The 16,175-nt window shown below is 41.4% G+C and overlaps 2 protein-coding genes across 3 annotated transcripts in view; both read right to left on the minus strand.

Moving 5' to 3' along the window:
* Positions 1-2,749, minus strand: part of COX6C (cytochrome c oxidase subunit 6C) — a 28,869-nt gene extending 26,120 nt beyond the window's left edge. The window contains exon 1 of the mRNA XM_085881436.1: positions 2,593-2,749. The gene's annotated coding sequence lies outside the window, so the exon portion shown is untranslated. The remainder of the gene's footprint in view (positions 1-2,592) is intronic.
* Positions 2,750-7,939: 5,190 nt separating this feature from the next.
* LOC147026230 (uncharacterized) overlaps positions 7,940-16,175 on the minus strand; it is a 9,106-nt gene continuing 870 nt past the window's right edge. The window contains exons 1-5 of one of the 2 annotated variants that reach the window (XM_085881439.1): positions 16,106-16,175; positions 13,500-15,304; positions 12,723-12,843; positions 11,333-11,485; positions 7,940-8,935 (exon numbers count right to left, since the gene is read on the minus strand). The exon at positions 16,106-16,175 is cut by the window's right edge and continues 615 nt beyond it. In XM_085881439.1, the coding sequence (XP_085737565.1) occupies positions 8,672-8,935; positions 11,333-11,485; positions 12,723-12,843; positions 13,500-15,256 (2,295 nt within the window). In that variant the 5' untranslated portion in view covers positions 15,257-15,304; positions 16,106-16,175 and the 3' untranslated portion in view covers positions 7,940-8,671. The remainder of the gene's footprint in view (positions 8,936-11,332; positions 11,486-12,722; positions 12,844-13,499; positions 15,305-16,105) is intronic. The other variant, XM_085881438.1, reaches the window with a different exon arrangement.

A 16,175-nucleotide genomic window follows, 5' to 3' on the forward strand; every position in this document is an offset into this window, starting at 1 on the left:
GCACATGCTCCCATACCTGACCTGACCTGATCCACAGAGTAAATATCACATAAATTATGAAAATTCAGACGAAACTAAACACCGTCCAACAGACATCCTTTTGAAAAATACATTTTCAAATTTTATGCTTCATGTCCATTATTACGTGGAATTACCTAATTCGTAGAACATATACATGTATATGTTTACATATAAAACATACATGTATACGCACGCGCACACGCACACACTAAACTAGAAAGGGCAATCTGTTGAGCGCATACCTCCACCACGCAATGACTGATCCACGGGAACATATCGGGCCCAATACATTTTTGAGATATCATGCTACATATCGTTTTTAACCCTATCTCTCAATGGTGAAAAGACACTTTAATCATTAAATAATTCTCGTATCCATATCCGGCTCCTCACCAAAATCGAATGATTTCTTCTTCCTCACACACCCAACCTGTCCCACAAATTTCATCCGAATCAATCCACAACTTTGAGATATCATGCTATATTGTTACGAATTTGGAAGCCTTGTGCACACAGAGACAGCAGTCCCAAAGTTTAGTTATCTCGATAAGTATGTGTATATAGTTAGGGTCCCCTACCTGAGTCTAACGGGAATTACATGTGTGCGCTGCAGTTTCTTTTGCAACAAATCTCCTTCACTTCACTTCACTTCACACACTGACGCCATTGCCCACGTGCGTTCGACCACGTACGTGGGCAGATTTTCATCGCCTCAGCTCAGACTCCACCCCTTGTCCAATCACTCAGAGAGGGCGACTTTCCCATGACACCACGGCCAATGAGGGTTGAGATTCCACAGAGGGTGACTTTCCCACGACACCCCGGCCAATGAGGGGTGGAGATCACGCACAGAGGGCAACTTTCCCACGACACCCCGGCCAATGAGGGTTGAGATGGCCACAGAGGGCGACTTTCCCATGACACCCCGGCCAATGAGGGTTGAGATGGCCACAGAGGGCGACTTTCCCATGACACCCCGGCCAATGAGGGTGGAGACCGCCTCAGATGGTGATTTTCTCACCACGGACAAGAAAGATATACAGGGATGGCAGGCTGGGGAGGTTGGTTGTCTTGGGGGTCGTGGGTCTTGATGCTGGCTGGTTCGTCTGGTCCTGGCTCATTGTCTTCTCTGATCTTCATGTTGGTCTTGGTTGATTGGTGTGTAGCCAGTTGGAGAGCACGGTACCTGGTGCTTGGAGCGGCATAGTGTTGCGGGTTCGAGTCCTGCCGAGCCGGATCAAGGGCCGCACGAGGTGGAAAGGTCCAAGCTAGCATCCTTACCTCCAGCTCACCTTCCCTCCGAGCTGGGGGTATCAATATAGGCCGCGGCCATCATTTATTTTGGGGGGTGTGTGTGGGCATGTCTTCAAGTAGAATTGTGCAAGTGCTTTCTTTTGCTCATTGTATATTACATTTCTTAATCGGATAACTCTGCTCTTTGTGTGCTTCCCTCCCCGATTATTATTATTATTATTATAAATAAATTTCCCTATTGTTGAATGTCCCAGCTCGTTCCCTGTCATTTATTTCATTGGCTTAGCACGGTGCGTGTTGAGAAATAGCAAGGCAGTAAATTGTGCATTTGGACCGACAGGCCTCGGTGACCATCTGCTCGGGTGACACGGTTCGAGCACGGTAACGGCTCGTCCCGCTCGAGGACTGTCGAGGGTGTGATTTCCCAGATAGCTTCCCCGCGTGGGTACTTAGGTATATTGAAGTTTAGCAATTAACCCTACCCCACGCGGTCGATTTATTGGCGATTCATGATCCTGTAAACGTAAGGGACCCGTGCCTTCCAGACTTATCCGAGGGTCACGACCTAAATTCCGGTGTGTTCGGTGCCACAGACTCTACTGCTCCCCCTAGCGGTCGTGCTCGCCACCGATACCCGGCCCCACAACAATATACCATTTTTGGCCCCATCTCTCAATGGTGAAGAATCACTTAAATTCTCGTCGTCGGATCCGGATCCGATCTTCACCAAAATCTAAATCGGTTCGTCCTCGTCATACATCCAACCAGTCGACAAAATTTCATCCGGATCCGTCGACATACTTTTGAGATATCCTGCACACAAAGACTTAGAAAGGGGTAAAAAAAATATAACCTCCTTCACCTTCGGTGGAAGAGATAATAAATCAATCAAATCAAATCGAATAATTAATCAATCAATCTCCCAATCTTCAACTCACGAGATACTGACGTTTTGGCTCTTTTTTTTCCAGCACTTTTCAAAGCGTCAACAAATCAACGTTCATTAAACCTTGAAGCTTAAAACCAACAACCGCGTTGTTTCCACAGTGAAGCACCGACAATCATTTTCACAAGCCGAAAGGACCTGCATTCTGCATTATTGTTACAGGGACTTGAAGACCAGCAAGATACTCGGTGGTAACTATAATGAACAACAACAACAACACAGCTCGAAAATAAAAGAACAAAGTCTTATTCGGTCTTTTAACACCGACTTCAACCTCAACATCCTATATTGAAACAAAAACACATAAATGTACATTTAAATGACGCGAAGGCCAAAACAGGGAAGAATTATATACAGAGACGAACACTTACCGCAGCGTGAAGTAATAACTCGACAGAATAAGAAGAAATGAACAGATTTTTCAACCAATCAACCAATCAACGCGCAAACTAACGCCTCAAGGTGAAGCTAGGCCAAAGCATCCACTTCCTCAACCGATTGGTTTATTAAAATGTTGTTGTTTTTTTTCCCCCTATTGCTCTGTAGGTTATTGTGCAAACAATTATATGCGTAAGAATTTTTTTTCGATTGTTTAAAGATATATATATATATATATAGAGTACAATATTTAAAACGAGACCAACCAGTTTAAATTGCGAGGGTAGCTAATACACCGCTCGTAGTATGGTTAGGCTCAACTTTCTCACAGAAATCGTTTTTATAAATATCAAAAGTCCCATCGAATCCTTTCTTCCCGAAGGAAAGCGAAATAATCACCGACTATTGTAAAAAATACATTGCCCTGTTTGTTAAAGCGTGGTTGATTTATTTATTTAGTAGTACGTGCCCGTAAAAAATAAATAAATAAATAAATAAATAAATAAATAAATAAATAAATAAATAAATAAATAAATAAATAAATAAATAAATAAATAAATAAATAAATAAATAAATAAATAAATAAATAAATAAATAAATAAATAAATAAATAAATATTCAAACCGCGAGAAAGAAACAACAACCACACAGGCGTTTCTTCGCTCTCGCGTGCCTGTACGTAGCCCGGAAGTACGCATATCGCAGTCACGATTATTCGCAATTTAGTTTTAATGGACAGTTATTCAATTAGCGCCAACGTATTTTGCCTTTTCGCAATGTCATCGCAAGGAAAAACAAAAAGAGAAGAGAAGAGAGACAGAGAAAAAAAATTTACTTCCTGGTTCGGAGCATACCAGTTCGCTCTGATGTTACCGAAATTTATGCACCGTCTAATATGAAAACGATCATAACTTGGGGCATAGTGTTTATCTTTTAATGCGCATAAGAAATCGAGAAATTATTAGAATACAGTAAGTCATCACTATCCGGAAGTGGTGCGTGCCCGTACGGAATGTTCACATGCATTCCACGAATTATTGCTTTCATTGAAGTAACAATTGCTGTGATACTTCCACACACGGAGTTAATTAAAATGCAAATTAAAATCAAGTTTACCTCCCTGTCTTTGCTTGCCGTGACATTCGCTGCCATTGACCATTGCCACTCCGACGCCACGGGAACTAAGGCACCCTTCCCCATCGGCCACGCCTACGCAGCAACGTGTCTTGTCATTGGTTTGGTAAATAAATGGCCATAACTTGGGAACCACTTGTCCGATTAATATCAAACCTGGAAAAGGCACATCCTCAGGTCCCCAGCAATATACCTGGCAAGTTTCAATTAGATCGGACCAGTGGTTGTCGAGAAACAGTGGTCACAGACAGACAGACAGACAGACAGACAGACAGACAGACAGACAGACAGACAGACAGACAGACAGACACACACAGATTGCTGGAATTATAGATAGATTACGTATGCAAATATGAACCATGCATCATGCTCCTTCTCCTCACCTGGGAAATGTTAGTGCAGCTCTTTTGGTAGCATTTTATTTCGATCATTTTCGTCATCGTTTCTCAAATTTTTTTCTTGGAATTCACTCCATTCGGTTGGATAAGGAACGGCTAGCTTGGTAAGCGCAAGCAAGCTAGTTGTTTGGTCACTGAACATACCTCAACACTTGGGACATAATTTATTTATTGAAACGACTTTTACAATCTTTATTTTATTTAGTTGGATACTTTCGGACACTGAGGTGCACAAATGTTTCGTATGCAGCCGATGTTTGTAGGTTGCATCATTTTCTGGAAGCACGGCCCCCGTTTCCTTGAAGCTGGTACTCGTTGAGCCAACCTCGGAAGGATGAAACGAGTCAACCCACCTGGTGTTACTTCAACGGTGCGATATAAGCTTGAACTCAAGCCCCGAAGACCTTAAGCCAGCCACCTGATCCCTGAAGCCAACACCAAGCTTGGACACAAATCGTCCGTCATACTTCCAAGAACCTCCAGTTTTGCAGTCCGTAGTTCTACAAGGTTGTGCGCAAGGGTGCTGTTCAGGACTGCTTCAGTAGAATGGAACATGCAGATTTTTAATTTTATTTTAGATTGTTAAATATCAAAATTGAATAACTGAGCAGGAAATCATGATCTATGAGCTCTTGTCTACTATTGTTTTGCTTTATACAATCAAAGTACATATTATTTGACAAAATACATGTGCTTCTGCATTGGTAGATTTGATTTGGAAAACACTATCTGCAAAAGCTTTTGTGTCCTCACCACCACCACCCCCCTTTTCCCCTTCCCACCCCAACTAGTTTTGCACATCCCCCAATTCTTTTAACTGGTTTTGTTGTTCGCTCCATAACTAAATGTGAGCATGCACAGACAAAATGAATAAAGCTGAACAAAGACAGGAACAGGGAAGTTTAAAGCTCATGCAGCTATTAAGGAAAGATAGGTGATTGAAAGCTGCTGTTAAAGGAAAAGGGGCCAAGGTGAAAAACAAGCAGGGAGGCGACGTGGGTGGTCGCTACATAATTGCATACTAATCATACAGTTTCTGACGGATCGGACTGAAATTTTTTGACAAAGAGGTTGATTATAGTGCGCATAAAAGCGTGGAAGCCGATTTTGGATTTTCGAAAAAAAAAAATATATATATATATATATATATATATATATATATATATATATATTGTTCGAATTTTTTCAAAAATTTCAGTCACGTTGCTAGGCAACGGTGATGTCCATAGCAACGGTGCTGAAAAGCATATAACTTGATCCTGGTATGAACCTACCAGTCAAGTTTCATCAAAATCGGTTGAATCCTCTGGCCTCCAGAGCTGTCCATTACATACAGGCAGATGGAAAACCTGAGAATAACGGTAGTCTTGCGACCACCCAATAAACTTGGGGAAGCACTTCCACAGAGAGGAGCAAACAAAGCTTACTGGCAGGGTTCATCAAATACTTCCTTCACAAAACATTAATAAAAATAGGACCACTGGACCTGGAGCTTATCTGGGCCCTGGCCTAATGTTGTAACCCAAATTTGGTAGGTCTGGAGATTTTTTTTTTAAAGGAATTAATGCGATTTTCTCAAAAGTTGACCAAGTTGGCCATTTTGAAGCGCTTCCGGTCAGGTGATCCACCTGACAATATAATTATCACTACCCTGGCCTAATGTCACCAAAATTTGGTAGCATTCTCACTGTCGGGTTGGGTAAATACGATTGAAATTTTGTGCATAGCATTTTCTATTGACTTTTGCCATGCTGAAGCGAATCCAGTCTAATTTTTTTTTTTTACCTCCAATGACCTTTGACCCTGGAACCTTAATTTATTCAAAATGGCGGCCATAAATTGACCTTTTTCATGGTTTCCTTCTCGAATGTAACTAATAAGGCTTGTAATATATCATTTCTTGTTTTTCAGGTCAAGGAATACGCTAATCACATTTTCAAATTGATTGGATGTTGCATAGGACCGAAATCAAGTAATTTAGGAAAAGGAAGACTTGAAGAAAAAGAACAAGTGGAAGTCCATGCATTGCATGTCGAGCCATTGTGTAATTATGATGGAACATAGATGCGAAAACAGGAATCCGTATCTTAGACAAGGTTTTGACAAAATAGTGTGGTGGGATTAATTAAGATCAGAGAGTGAGTGAAATGTGAGCGAGTCGAACATGGATGCGATGTAACCCTGTGACGAAGGGTCGGCGGACAATGAAAAGGAGACTGTGACGTAGGGTAGACAGACAGGACACCAAAATTTTTCCCCTCATCCCAGTGCTTAGTCGATACGCAAAAATACTAGGCTATTGAGTACTATACAAACTTGCAAAAAAGCACAAAGGACCTTTGACCCCAGAATCTATATTTACTGAGTACACTATCGGAGAAAGAACTTCTAGCGGAAGCGACATATTTACGCTTAACTGTAGCCCCAGACATGCGCTAACAAAGACATGTGAAGGATGGAGCAGGGAAATTCCACACTAAAAAATTCAGTTTGACCGAGCGACACAACTCTATAAAGAATGCTATCAAACTCGATGAATCCGTGCAGGATAACATTAATGAACTTTTGTTGGCAGCACTGGTGTGATCTGTCTTGTTGATCTGAGAATGACCAAAAAAAAAAAAAAAAAGAGTTCAATTTTAACAAAATTGTGGTTTTCAAAAATTGTTTCAAAAACCAAATTGTTGCACAAATGTCATTTTTGTATTTCCTGATCAGAAAAACCTATAAATTGATATATTACAAGCCTTATTTTCTCTCAGTTGGTCAGAAATTCATAAAAAATCATTTTTTTTTGTTGCCATTGAGTAAATTAAAGTTCCGGGGGTCGTCATCGGTAAAAAGAAATTCCAACGTTTTCAGATTCAGCATCGAAAATGGCCATAGAAAATGCTATGCGGACACTTAACCGAAAAAAACTTCACTATTTACCCAACCCGACTCACTGGTGGGTCCAAAGATTATTTTAAGACATTTACATGATTTTTTTCCCCCAAAAGTTAAATCGGCCATTTTGACACTTCCTGTCACCTGATCTGCAACATAATTGATATCCCTACCCTCATGCTGCAACCCAGATTTGGTGGCATTCTGACTGGTGGATCGAACGATTTTGGGTGACCACCATTTTGACACTTCCCACATCAGCAAGGCCTCTGCAATTCAATACCTTATCTAATGTTGTATAACACATTTGGTAGCATTCTGCATGGTGAATCTGGAGTCGAAGAGTTTTGAAGAAATTTGTCAGCCATTTTGACTGACTTAGTCATTCGCGAGAACGTGGCTGCCAAATTTCAGCCAGAGAAGTCGAGACGGTGCACAATGACAGTACTTCATCTCAAATGGAAATTACGGATAAGCTTAAAAGAAAAAAAAAAAATAGAACCTCAAAGCAACATTTACGAGATTATTTAAAATAAAAATAAGTAAATGGTAATTAAACAAAATTACCCAGGAGGGGCTCAATACACCTAAAATACCAAATAAGTACTCACCATTTAATCCAGTGTCAACTTTGATATGTTGCATTTTATTAAAAACCGAGCCCAAAATTCCATCTACTATTGTATTCCAACTTGCTTCAACTTCGACATAGCAAAATGGAATGATGCTTTAAAAACACCAATGCAGAACAAACCAAACATCTACTTATTTTAAAAAATAATAAAAAAAAAAAAAAAAAAAAAAAAAAAAAGCACATTCACTTCAGAAAAATGAAAAAGCCAGAAACAAAATGTGCCACTTAAAATCAACACAACAATTTTCCTACAAATTAAAAAAAAAAAAAAAAATTCTGCAGCACCAGTTGAGTTTCAAAAATATAATATTTATTGGAGAAAGGAATTTCAAACATCAAAATACATTTTAAAATTGAAGGCCATCATTTTTAACCACTTTCTCTTCCATCAAATACAAATTTACACACATGCATTGATCCCATGACCACAGAATTGCAAAAAGAAAAGAAAAACAAAAAACAATCCATTTAATAAATACTGATTATTAAAGTCGATGAAGAGATCAAACATCCAGCAAAATAATAGATCAGGCTGCCAAATGGGGACAACGACATCACAAAGACAGTTTAAAAAATTAACAGCAAACACTACATGAAGAACAAATGAGTTTGTGGGGAAAGATGCATGGTTCTCAAATACAGATCGACAGACCAAGACTGACGAAATGATTCACAAATCAAAATTGGTGTTGCTGCAGTGCAAGACTTATGATCAATGTTTCAAAGTAAGCTCTATTTACATATGTACACATGAGGTGGGGGGGAGGGGGAGGGGGAAGGAGAAAAGTTAGAGAAAGGAAGTTGAGGAAGAACTGAGAATGACAAAAAAAATAAAAAAAATTACAAAAGATTGGTTTTTTAAAAAAATCCTCCCACCCACCCTTTCATTGAATACTCCATACAAATATTAGCCTATAAAGATAATTTCAAGAAAAATACCAAATAAGTACTCATCATAAAAATCAAGGAGGTATCAACTTACAAAATTTAGCATTTCATTAAAAATATTTACTCCTTCCATCAAAGCCTTCGCAGGCTCTTACGTCGTCCATCCTTCCTGCTGAGACACGGGGAGGGATCACGTCGATCGACATGGCTCATCGATCTGGATGAGTACTGGCATGTACAAGAGCTATGAAAAGCACAATAACAGCGGATGCAGAAATCAAAGTGGCAAGACGAACGTTGGCAGACAGCATGGACAGACGGAGGCTTGAAACGTGCTGGTCCACGACAACGAGGACAGACTCTGATATGTTCTCCTTGAGGTAACGAGCAAGCGATCTGCAACACAATTGTGGATCAACAGGATGTGTGGGAAGATTGCATGGACAATAAGAACAATTCACAAAAATAGCCATTTGCCTTCTGACATTTTTCATTTCTATAAGAAATTATATTTAAAACATGAACAAGCAGTGTGCAGGAAAATCATAAATGCATAATAAACCTTTCTGCCAGAAGTTTGAGCTCTTCCTCAATGTCAAATTCTTTACTCGTGTTTGTTAGGCAGTGTATTGGTGCAATGTGATGTCAACACTGTACAACGAAGATCCATAAGGAACATATTGCTTGATATATTCTGATGTTCCGTACTCTTTTCCAGAGCATTGGTGCTGCTGAAGCAGTTTATTGGCCATGGTTAAACTGGGTGGTTTGCCATTACCTTCCCAGCAGTAGTTGGGGCATGAATTTGGAATATGGCCAGGGTGCCAGCAATTGCTAAAGGATATTGTGGGATCTTTAAACAGCCATCAAGTAATGCTGGCAGACATAAGGCCCAGTTTAACGGCCATCCAAGATGGCATGTGCACGCACATCGATGAATCACCAGGTCTGTGAAACACCAGGATGATGGTACACGGTTTCATCAGCATTCAAACCCAGGGTAGAGGTGAATGTGCATACCTCTAGGCAATCCTGCCAAACACAAACCTGTTGGTGATGAGATGTTCCTGCTGAAGTGGAGCAAAGTAAGAGATAAGATAAAATGCTTCACTGATTAACCTGTGGCAAAATAAGGATCACCAGGGTTCAAGAGATTTCAGATGAATGTCCGATATCAGACCACCTGGGAATTGTGAGTAGTTTGTAGAAGGGACTTTTAGGAGTTACTAGATACCCGTGAACCCGTTGGGTTCCCATTGTGACAGCGGTTGACGGAAAAAAATAAAATAAAATAAAAAAAAGCTCCAGCGAACTAAACCGCTGAGGTTGTTTGCATTGATCACATAATCCCAAAGAGTACTTTACTGAATCGGGAATTGATTTTTCAATATTTGTCTTCCGATTTGAACAAAACTTGACATTGCGCGTCAATGTGAAAAAAAAACGGAGAAAAGAAAGTCAGAGATTGTGCGTAATCTTCCAAACACAATGGTATTAATGAACATGGAAGTATTAGATCAAAATTGCGGTTTTTTTATGCTTAATAGTTTTGTCCATACTAAATGTTTGAGATTTCAAAATAAATCATTTCAAGAAAAAAAAAAATCTCCAGCGAACTATACCGCTGATGTTGTTTGCATTGATCAAATTCCCCCGAAGAGTACTTGACAATCGGGAATTGATTTTTTTTTTATTTTTGTTGCCCGATTTGAACGAAACATGATACTGCACACCGCAGGAGAATGGTGAGTAGGTTGGCCCTATCATGTACCATTTGGGCTGTATTTCAGGAACATTCATGCATACACGAGTTTTATTAATATACAAGACCACCCGTGAACTCGTTGGGTTCCCGTTGACAGCGGTTGATTAATAAAAAAATAAAATAAAAAAAAGATAGCTCCAGCGAACGAAACCACTGAGGTTGTTTGCATTGATCAAATAATCCTGAAGAGTACGTTACCGAATCGGGAATTGATTTTTTATAATTTTTTTCATTGCCCGATTTTAACAAAACTTGATACTGCACTGCAGGAGAATGGGGAGGTAAGGTGGGGCAAAAATCTTTGAGCTATCGTGTACCATTTTAGCCGTATTTCGGGAACATACATACAAGATTAGTTTTAGTAATATATAGAGAGATAATGGGAGGCAGAGTTTGGGGCAGGGAATTGAGGAGGGGAGAACAGACTTGATTTTGTTTGTGTACTTGTGCCACATCATAATGCTGTTTATGGATTTAGACTTGGCTGAGAAAAAACAAATACAATGAAAATAAAAATAAAAACGTGCTTGGAGTTCATCCGACTGCCAGTTTTGGATTAATTATCGATAGAGAACCCTCAGGTTTTGACACTTCTACCACCCCACAGTCTTAACTAATGGGCCAATTACATCCAGACTTGCGACATCAGATCAGCATGATCCCGATTAGTGCATCTTTGTGTTTTTATCTTTGCTGGTAATCCGGGGGTGGGGGGGGGGACAAACTCTCTAAATGGGTATCGTGCAGTGCCACCTCCAGGTGAGGGAGGGTATCACAAGTCTCCACCAGTTTGTGCAGTGAGACGTTTTGAATTACAAGCAAGAGGTGCGTTTTTGCTTCATGCACGCAACCCGGATTATTTGTTTTGTTGCCTACACAGAGCTGTCAGTTACCTATACACCACACAAAATAAAAGGTATGTGTCAAAATTACATGTTGCATTCTTAGAAAATAAACATCAGTGTGATTCTGGACACACATCTATTTTATGACAAATTGTTCATTCTCAGATAGAATCCACCAGTTACCTCAATAAATTCTGTTGCTGGATCTGTGGTTCTTGGCAGTTCAGTAGAGTTTGTGAGAGGAAGGTTTTGCGAAGGGAAAAATGTGCAATAGAGAGGACATCGTTCGTCGTCTCGTTGACCAGAATGAGAAATCTTCTTGGCTTCAACAGGGTGCTGAGGCATGAGGAAAATGAGAACGTTGCAGTTAAGAGTTGAAGGGTGGGGAAAGATCACAAGGAAATTATGTGCAGGAGGAGGCCATTCAGCCCATCATGCCTGCACCACACAAATTCCAGATTAAAAGTAAAAACAAAAATCCGTCAATAGCCCTTCCCTGCGTGTGTAGCCTATTGGTTGCTACACTGGTACCCATTTTGCAGACCTCAGAAGGATGACAGGCTGAATCAACCCCCTGGTGTTAATTCAACGGTTCAACGAGATTAAACCCAACCAAGATCCAAAGGCCAGAGTCTTGCTTCACCATACGATACAAATTGCCTCAACACAAATGCAAGGATCGTGCTGCCCTCATGCGTGCGCTCACCCTGAACTTCCACCTCTGACTTCGTGGGTGTGCTCCCAAAATGCTCACTCTGAACTCTCCTCCGTCCTATTTAGTTGGATGTCTCCCACACACTTCTTCGAAGTCACACCTAACAATCAGCCTCCGGGGCTTGGCCTGCTTGCACAAAACCTGGGAAGGCAGGGCTTCTGATGTCACGCCCATCAATTAGCCTCGGGGGGTGTGACTTCACCTGCCGTCACCCTTGGAGGCAGGGCTTCTGCCTGCTCAGCACATTTGCTTGTTTCTTATGGTTTTGGTTAAAAAAAAAAAATAGAGTAATTAGACTGTGCGCAGTCGACGGGTATGCCTCCGCTCTCCCGCACAAACACTTGAGTATCGACATATTTGACCCTTGACTTTTATCATGTCTGGCCCAAAATCTAATCAGTTAATTACCCTGTCGAACTTTACTTTTGTACCAAGTTTGATGAAATTCTGTCCAATATTTGAGTTAGGGCATAAACAGTAAAATTTTCAGAGTTCGACCTTGACCTTTATCACATCTGGCCCAAAATCTAATCACTTAATTGTCCTGTCTTACTGTACCTTTCTACCAAGTTTGATGAAATTCTACAATTTGCTTCTTGAGTTATTGCATAAACAGAAATCCGGATGGACAACCCAGAAACAATGCCTCCGGCACCCTTGGTGCGGAGGCATAACAAACCCAAACCGTAACCCTTAACCCAATTACCCATTCCATTTGTTGTGATCAAACGATACAGGCTCTTTGGAACAAATTCAAGTTCATACTTCTTTGCCATGAAGGATTAAATTTTTACTTTAATAATGATCGTTTGCCAAAAGCCAATGACTTGGAATATGCATTTGCAAAATGTGGCAAACCTGGAGCAGGAAAGCTGAAGAGCGTGGTGGCTTTTTGCTGGCTTGCTTGCACCAATATCGGAGCAAGAATTTCTTCTCTCCATCTACAATGCACTTCCAACCAGAACTCACCAGCCTCACACTGGGGGGTGGGGGGGGGGGGAAGGAAACAAGTGTCAAGACAACAACTGCCAGAAACAAGAGGACTTCACACAGATTGTTATCAATTTATTTTTCATACATAATCAAAGCTCATGCAAGAGCCAGAACACTGAACGGATGAGGATGCAAAACACAAAAAGGAACAGTAAAGAGAGGGGGAAACACTAACAGCAGAGTTTAAGGCTAAGATAGTGGAAAATTTGAATAAACAATGGTGGAGAAGAATAGGGGGAAAGAGAAGATGCATAGGGTGGACAAAATGGATACAGAAGGAAACTGGAAATTTGGAAGGAGGACGGACGTTGGTAGAGTGGGGGGGGGGGGGGTAACGAGAGTAGAAGAGATCATGGTTTTGGTTTGAGGATGATCTGAGATGGTGGACAGCAGTCTTGAAAACAGGGTAATTGAGTGTGTTAATGAGTCAAAAGGAGGAAAGAAAGATTGGAGTAAGGAACGATGACATGCCTTGAAAGTACAAGAGAAGGTGGGGGTGTCAAAATTCAGGCCCTTAATATGTAATAAATAGATGGCTGTGATGCAATTATAAAATAAAAAAATATATAATCAACATTGATAAATTTTCAGGTGTAAAAATTAGAGGTTTGCAATAAATCTTCAACATTGTGACTTTCTTACCGCCTGATATCTCTTGGGTGAAGCAAAAGTAGAATTTTCCTGATTACATGACGGAGATCTCGAGTTCCCAATTCCCTAAGCACATCCAGCTTATCTTCCCCCATCTTCCGGCCAATTAGTTGTTTCAAGCGCAACCTCAACAAGGAAAGACCAGGGTATGATGCTGCAGCACCTCTCCACTCTGCCACCATGCTGTCAACTCCTGCGGAGCATCGCACCTCGCATGCACGATCCCAAGCAGGTTGCACCACTGGAATTGGAACCACATCCTGCGAGTGCATGGCTTCCTGTGCAAGTGCCAGCTTGGGAAACATAGAGTGCAATGAGTTTTCATTGCGAGTTCTGCAGATGGTGGGGCAAAACGGCAACTTGGTACCAATTTCGTTCGGTTGAACATCTTGCCAATCAGAAATGCTCTCTGCATCAATATTGAGACCGGCTCGGCTTCCCATAGATGTCACATTAGATCGAGACAACTGTGAAGTGCATTCTGTTGTGTCAATGCCAGCTTCGTCACCCAACTCTTCAACATAACCAAGATCAAGCCAGGGATCAACTCCACACTTCCTCCCAATGTTTTGCTGTAGGGATCCCTGTGGAGGGCAAACTTCTTCAGATTCAGAATGAGATTCACCTTCTTGGACTGTAGACAATCGCTTCCTATAGCACCCAAACCTCTTGAAAAGGAGTGCATATTCCTCACCGTTTATCTCGGTCTCATCCAATGGGCTGCTCGATTCTGCATCTTGACACGTAGAAGCCTCAAAGGGGCCAGAAATCTGCACTGGCAAACTTTCACAAGTGGTCTTTATAGAGAACGAAACTGGTAAGGAGGGGCTCTTTAACGGAGGGCGAGAGATTTCAAAAATGTCTCTCGCACCATCACTAGAACAACTTTCCAGGCTGAGGAGACTTGACTGCAAATCTGCACTTGTGTCAGACATATCAGGACTCGGACCAATTCCAGAATCACGGTCAACTCTTCGTTTGCGCCTCACTGTAGGTTTCTCACTTGCACTCATACCAACATTTAGAAAACTTTCACCATTTTCAACTTCCCATTTACTTTTGGAGTCTCCAAAACTATTCACAACATCTAACTTTGAGGGGGACTTTGGGATTGAAGAGGCAGGAGGATGGAATGGAGACAATGCTGAATGTGAAGAGGAGCTAGAGTCCAAAAACAAGGGACTACCTGGTGTCGTACCGTGAATCGCTGGGCTCCACTTCATGGTTCCATGCGCTATCGAGTCAGGGTTTGCAGCTTGTATGGGTTCAAAACTGGAGAGCTGCGAGGAAAACATTCGAACAGGATTGGATTGAGGGGGGGAACAAATCCACTTTCCCAATAAATCCCCATCTGTAGGCAGGGATTCTAGCCGTGGCCATTCAGCCTCACGTTGTTGCTTCAGTCTCAAAAGGTCACCCTTCAAGGGGGACGTGCCTTGTGGCCACTTTCTGCACTCAAGTCCTTTTGCTGTAGGCTTGTACGACAAACCATCCTGTACAATAGGTTCATCAACTCCACAGGCTTGTAAAAGAGTTTGCCTTCGTAAGGATTTCTTCAACATATGGTGGTAAAGAGACTCTGAACTGCGATACTGCCGGCGGATGGGGCGATGTGGCGTTTCAGGCATATTCATAGACATTGGCTGTCGTTTCTCTTTCAAATTCATAGGATCAGCAATTCCAGAAACGTCTCCAATGCCAACATTATGCACAGCAAGAGGCATCGTGGCACTATTCCAATCGCTCATAACAAAGGTTGTTCAGATTTTTTCATTGCAGTGCAGATCGCCCATTTCCTGGATGATATCAAAATCAAAGGATTAAATCAAACTAATCACATTTCAATGTTCAAATTAATAAAACAAAGCACTGCTCACAACCGAAAACAGATACGAGCAACATGACTGGTTCGTTTAACATTCTCAGGTCATTACCCATTCATGATCAGGATTTTCTTACCCCAATTAACCCTTCCCTTCTGATCAAGCGTTCATGGATGCATCCTCCATCTTGTTCACCTCATGAGTGCCCCCCCCCTCTACCCTCCTTGCTCCCATTCTTCACCACGTATCATTTCTCCAAGTCTACCTCCATGTTATCACTAAATCCTGATGCTAGTGAGTCACACCCCCTCCTCTTTCTACTGTTTTATGCCCCGATTTGTTCTGTGTTCCAACTCCTCCACAAACTTCAACAATGTATGCAAATTTTTTATAAGCAGTGACAATTATAATTAAATAAAAGTTCACATTTCACAAACTTCATTGCTTTGGCCTTCAAATGCCATACAATTTGATCACTACAGATAGAGATGTGTTAATGGGGGGGGGGGGGGAGTTGAGACAATGGCATTCCAAGTGCACCAGCAAACAGGACAGTGTGAATTGGCATCTGACGTTGGAGACGGGCACACTACCCACCCACTCGATCAAAGTCATGAATGAGGCAGCTACGTTTGCACGCGACTTGTTGAATTACAGCGGGTGAATGAAGTGGACAATTCAAATAAATAATTCACTTCAAATGGGGGGGGGGGGAACAGAGCTCGGGGACGAATGGACATCCAATACGGATTACATGCACACATCGCGACACACCTGGACAGCGATCAAAATTAATCGATAAATACAAGGTAAAGGCGCAAGAGGGTGGACGGTGTTGGCGCCA

This window comes from Eptatretus burgeri, chromosome 5 (genome assembly GCF_056783735.1).
Source record: "Eptatretus burgeri isolate ZD-2024b chromosome 5, Ebu_testis_v1, whole genome shotgun sequence".
NCBI lineage: Eukaryota > Metazoa > Chordata > Myxini > Myxiniformes > Myxinidae > Eptatretus > Eptatretus burgeri.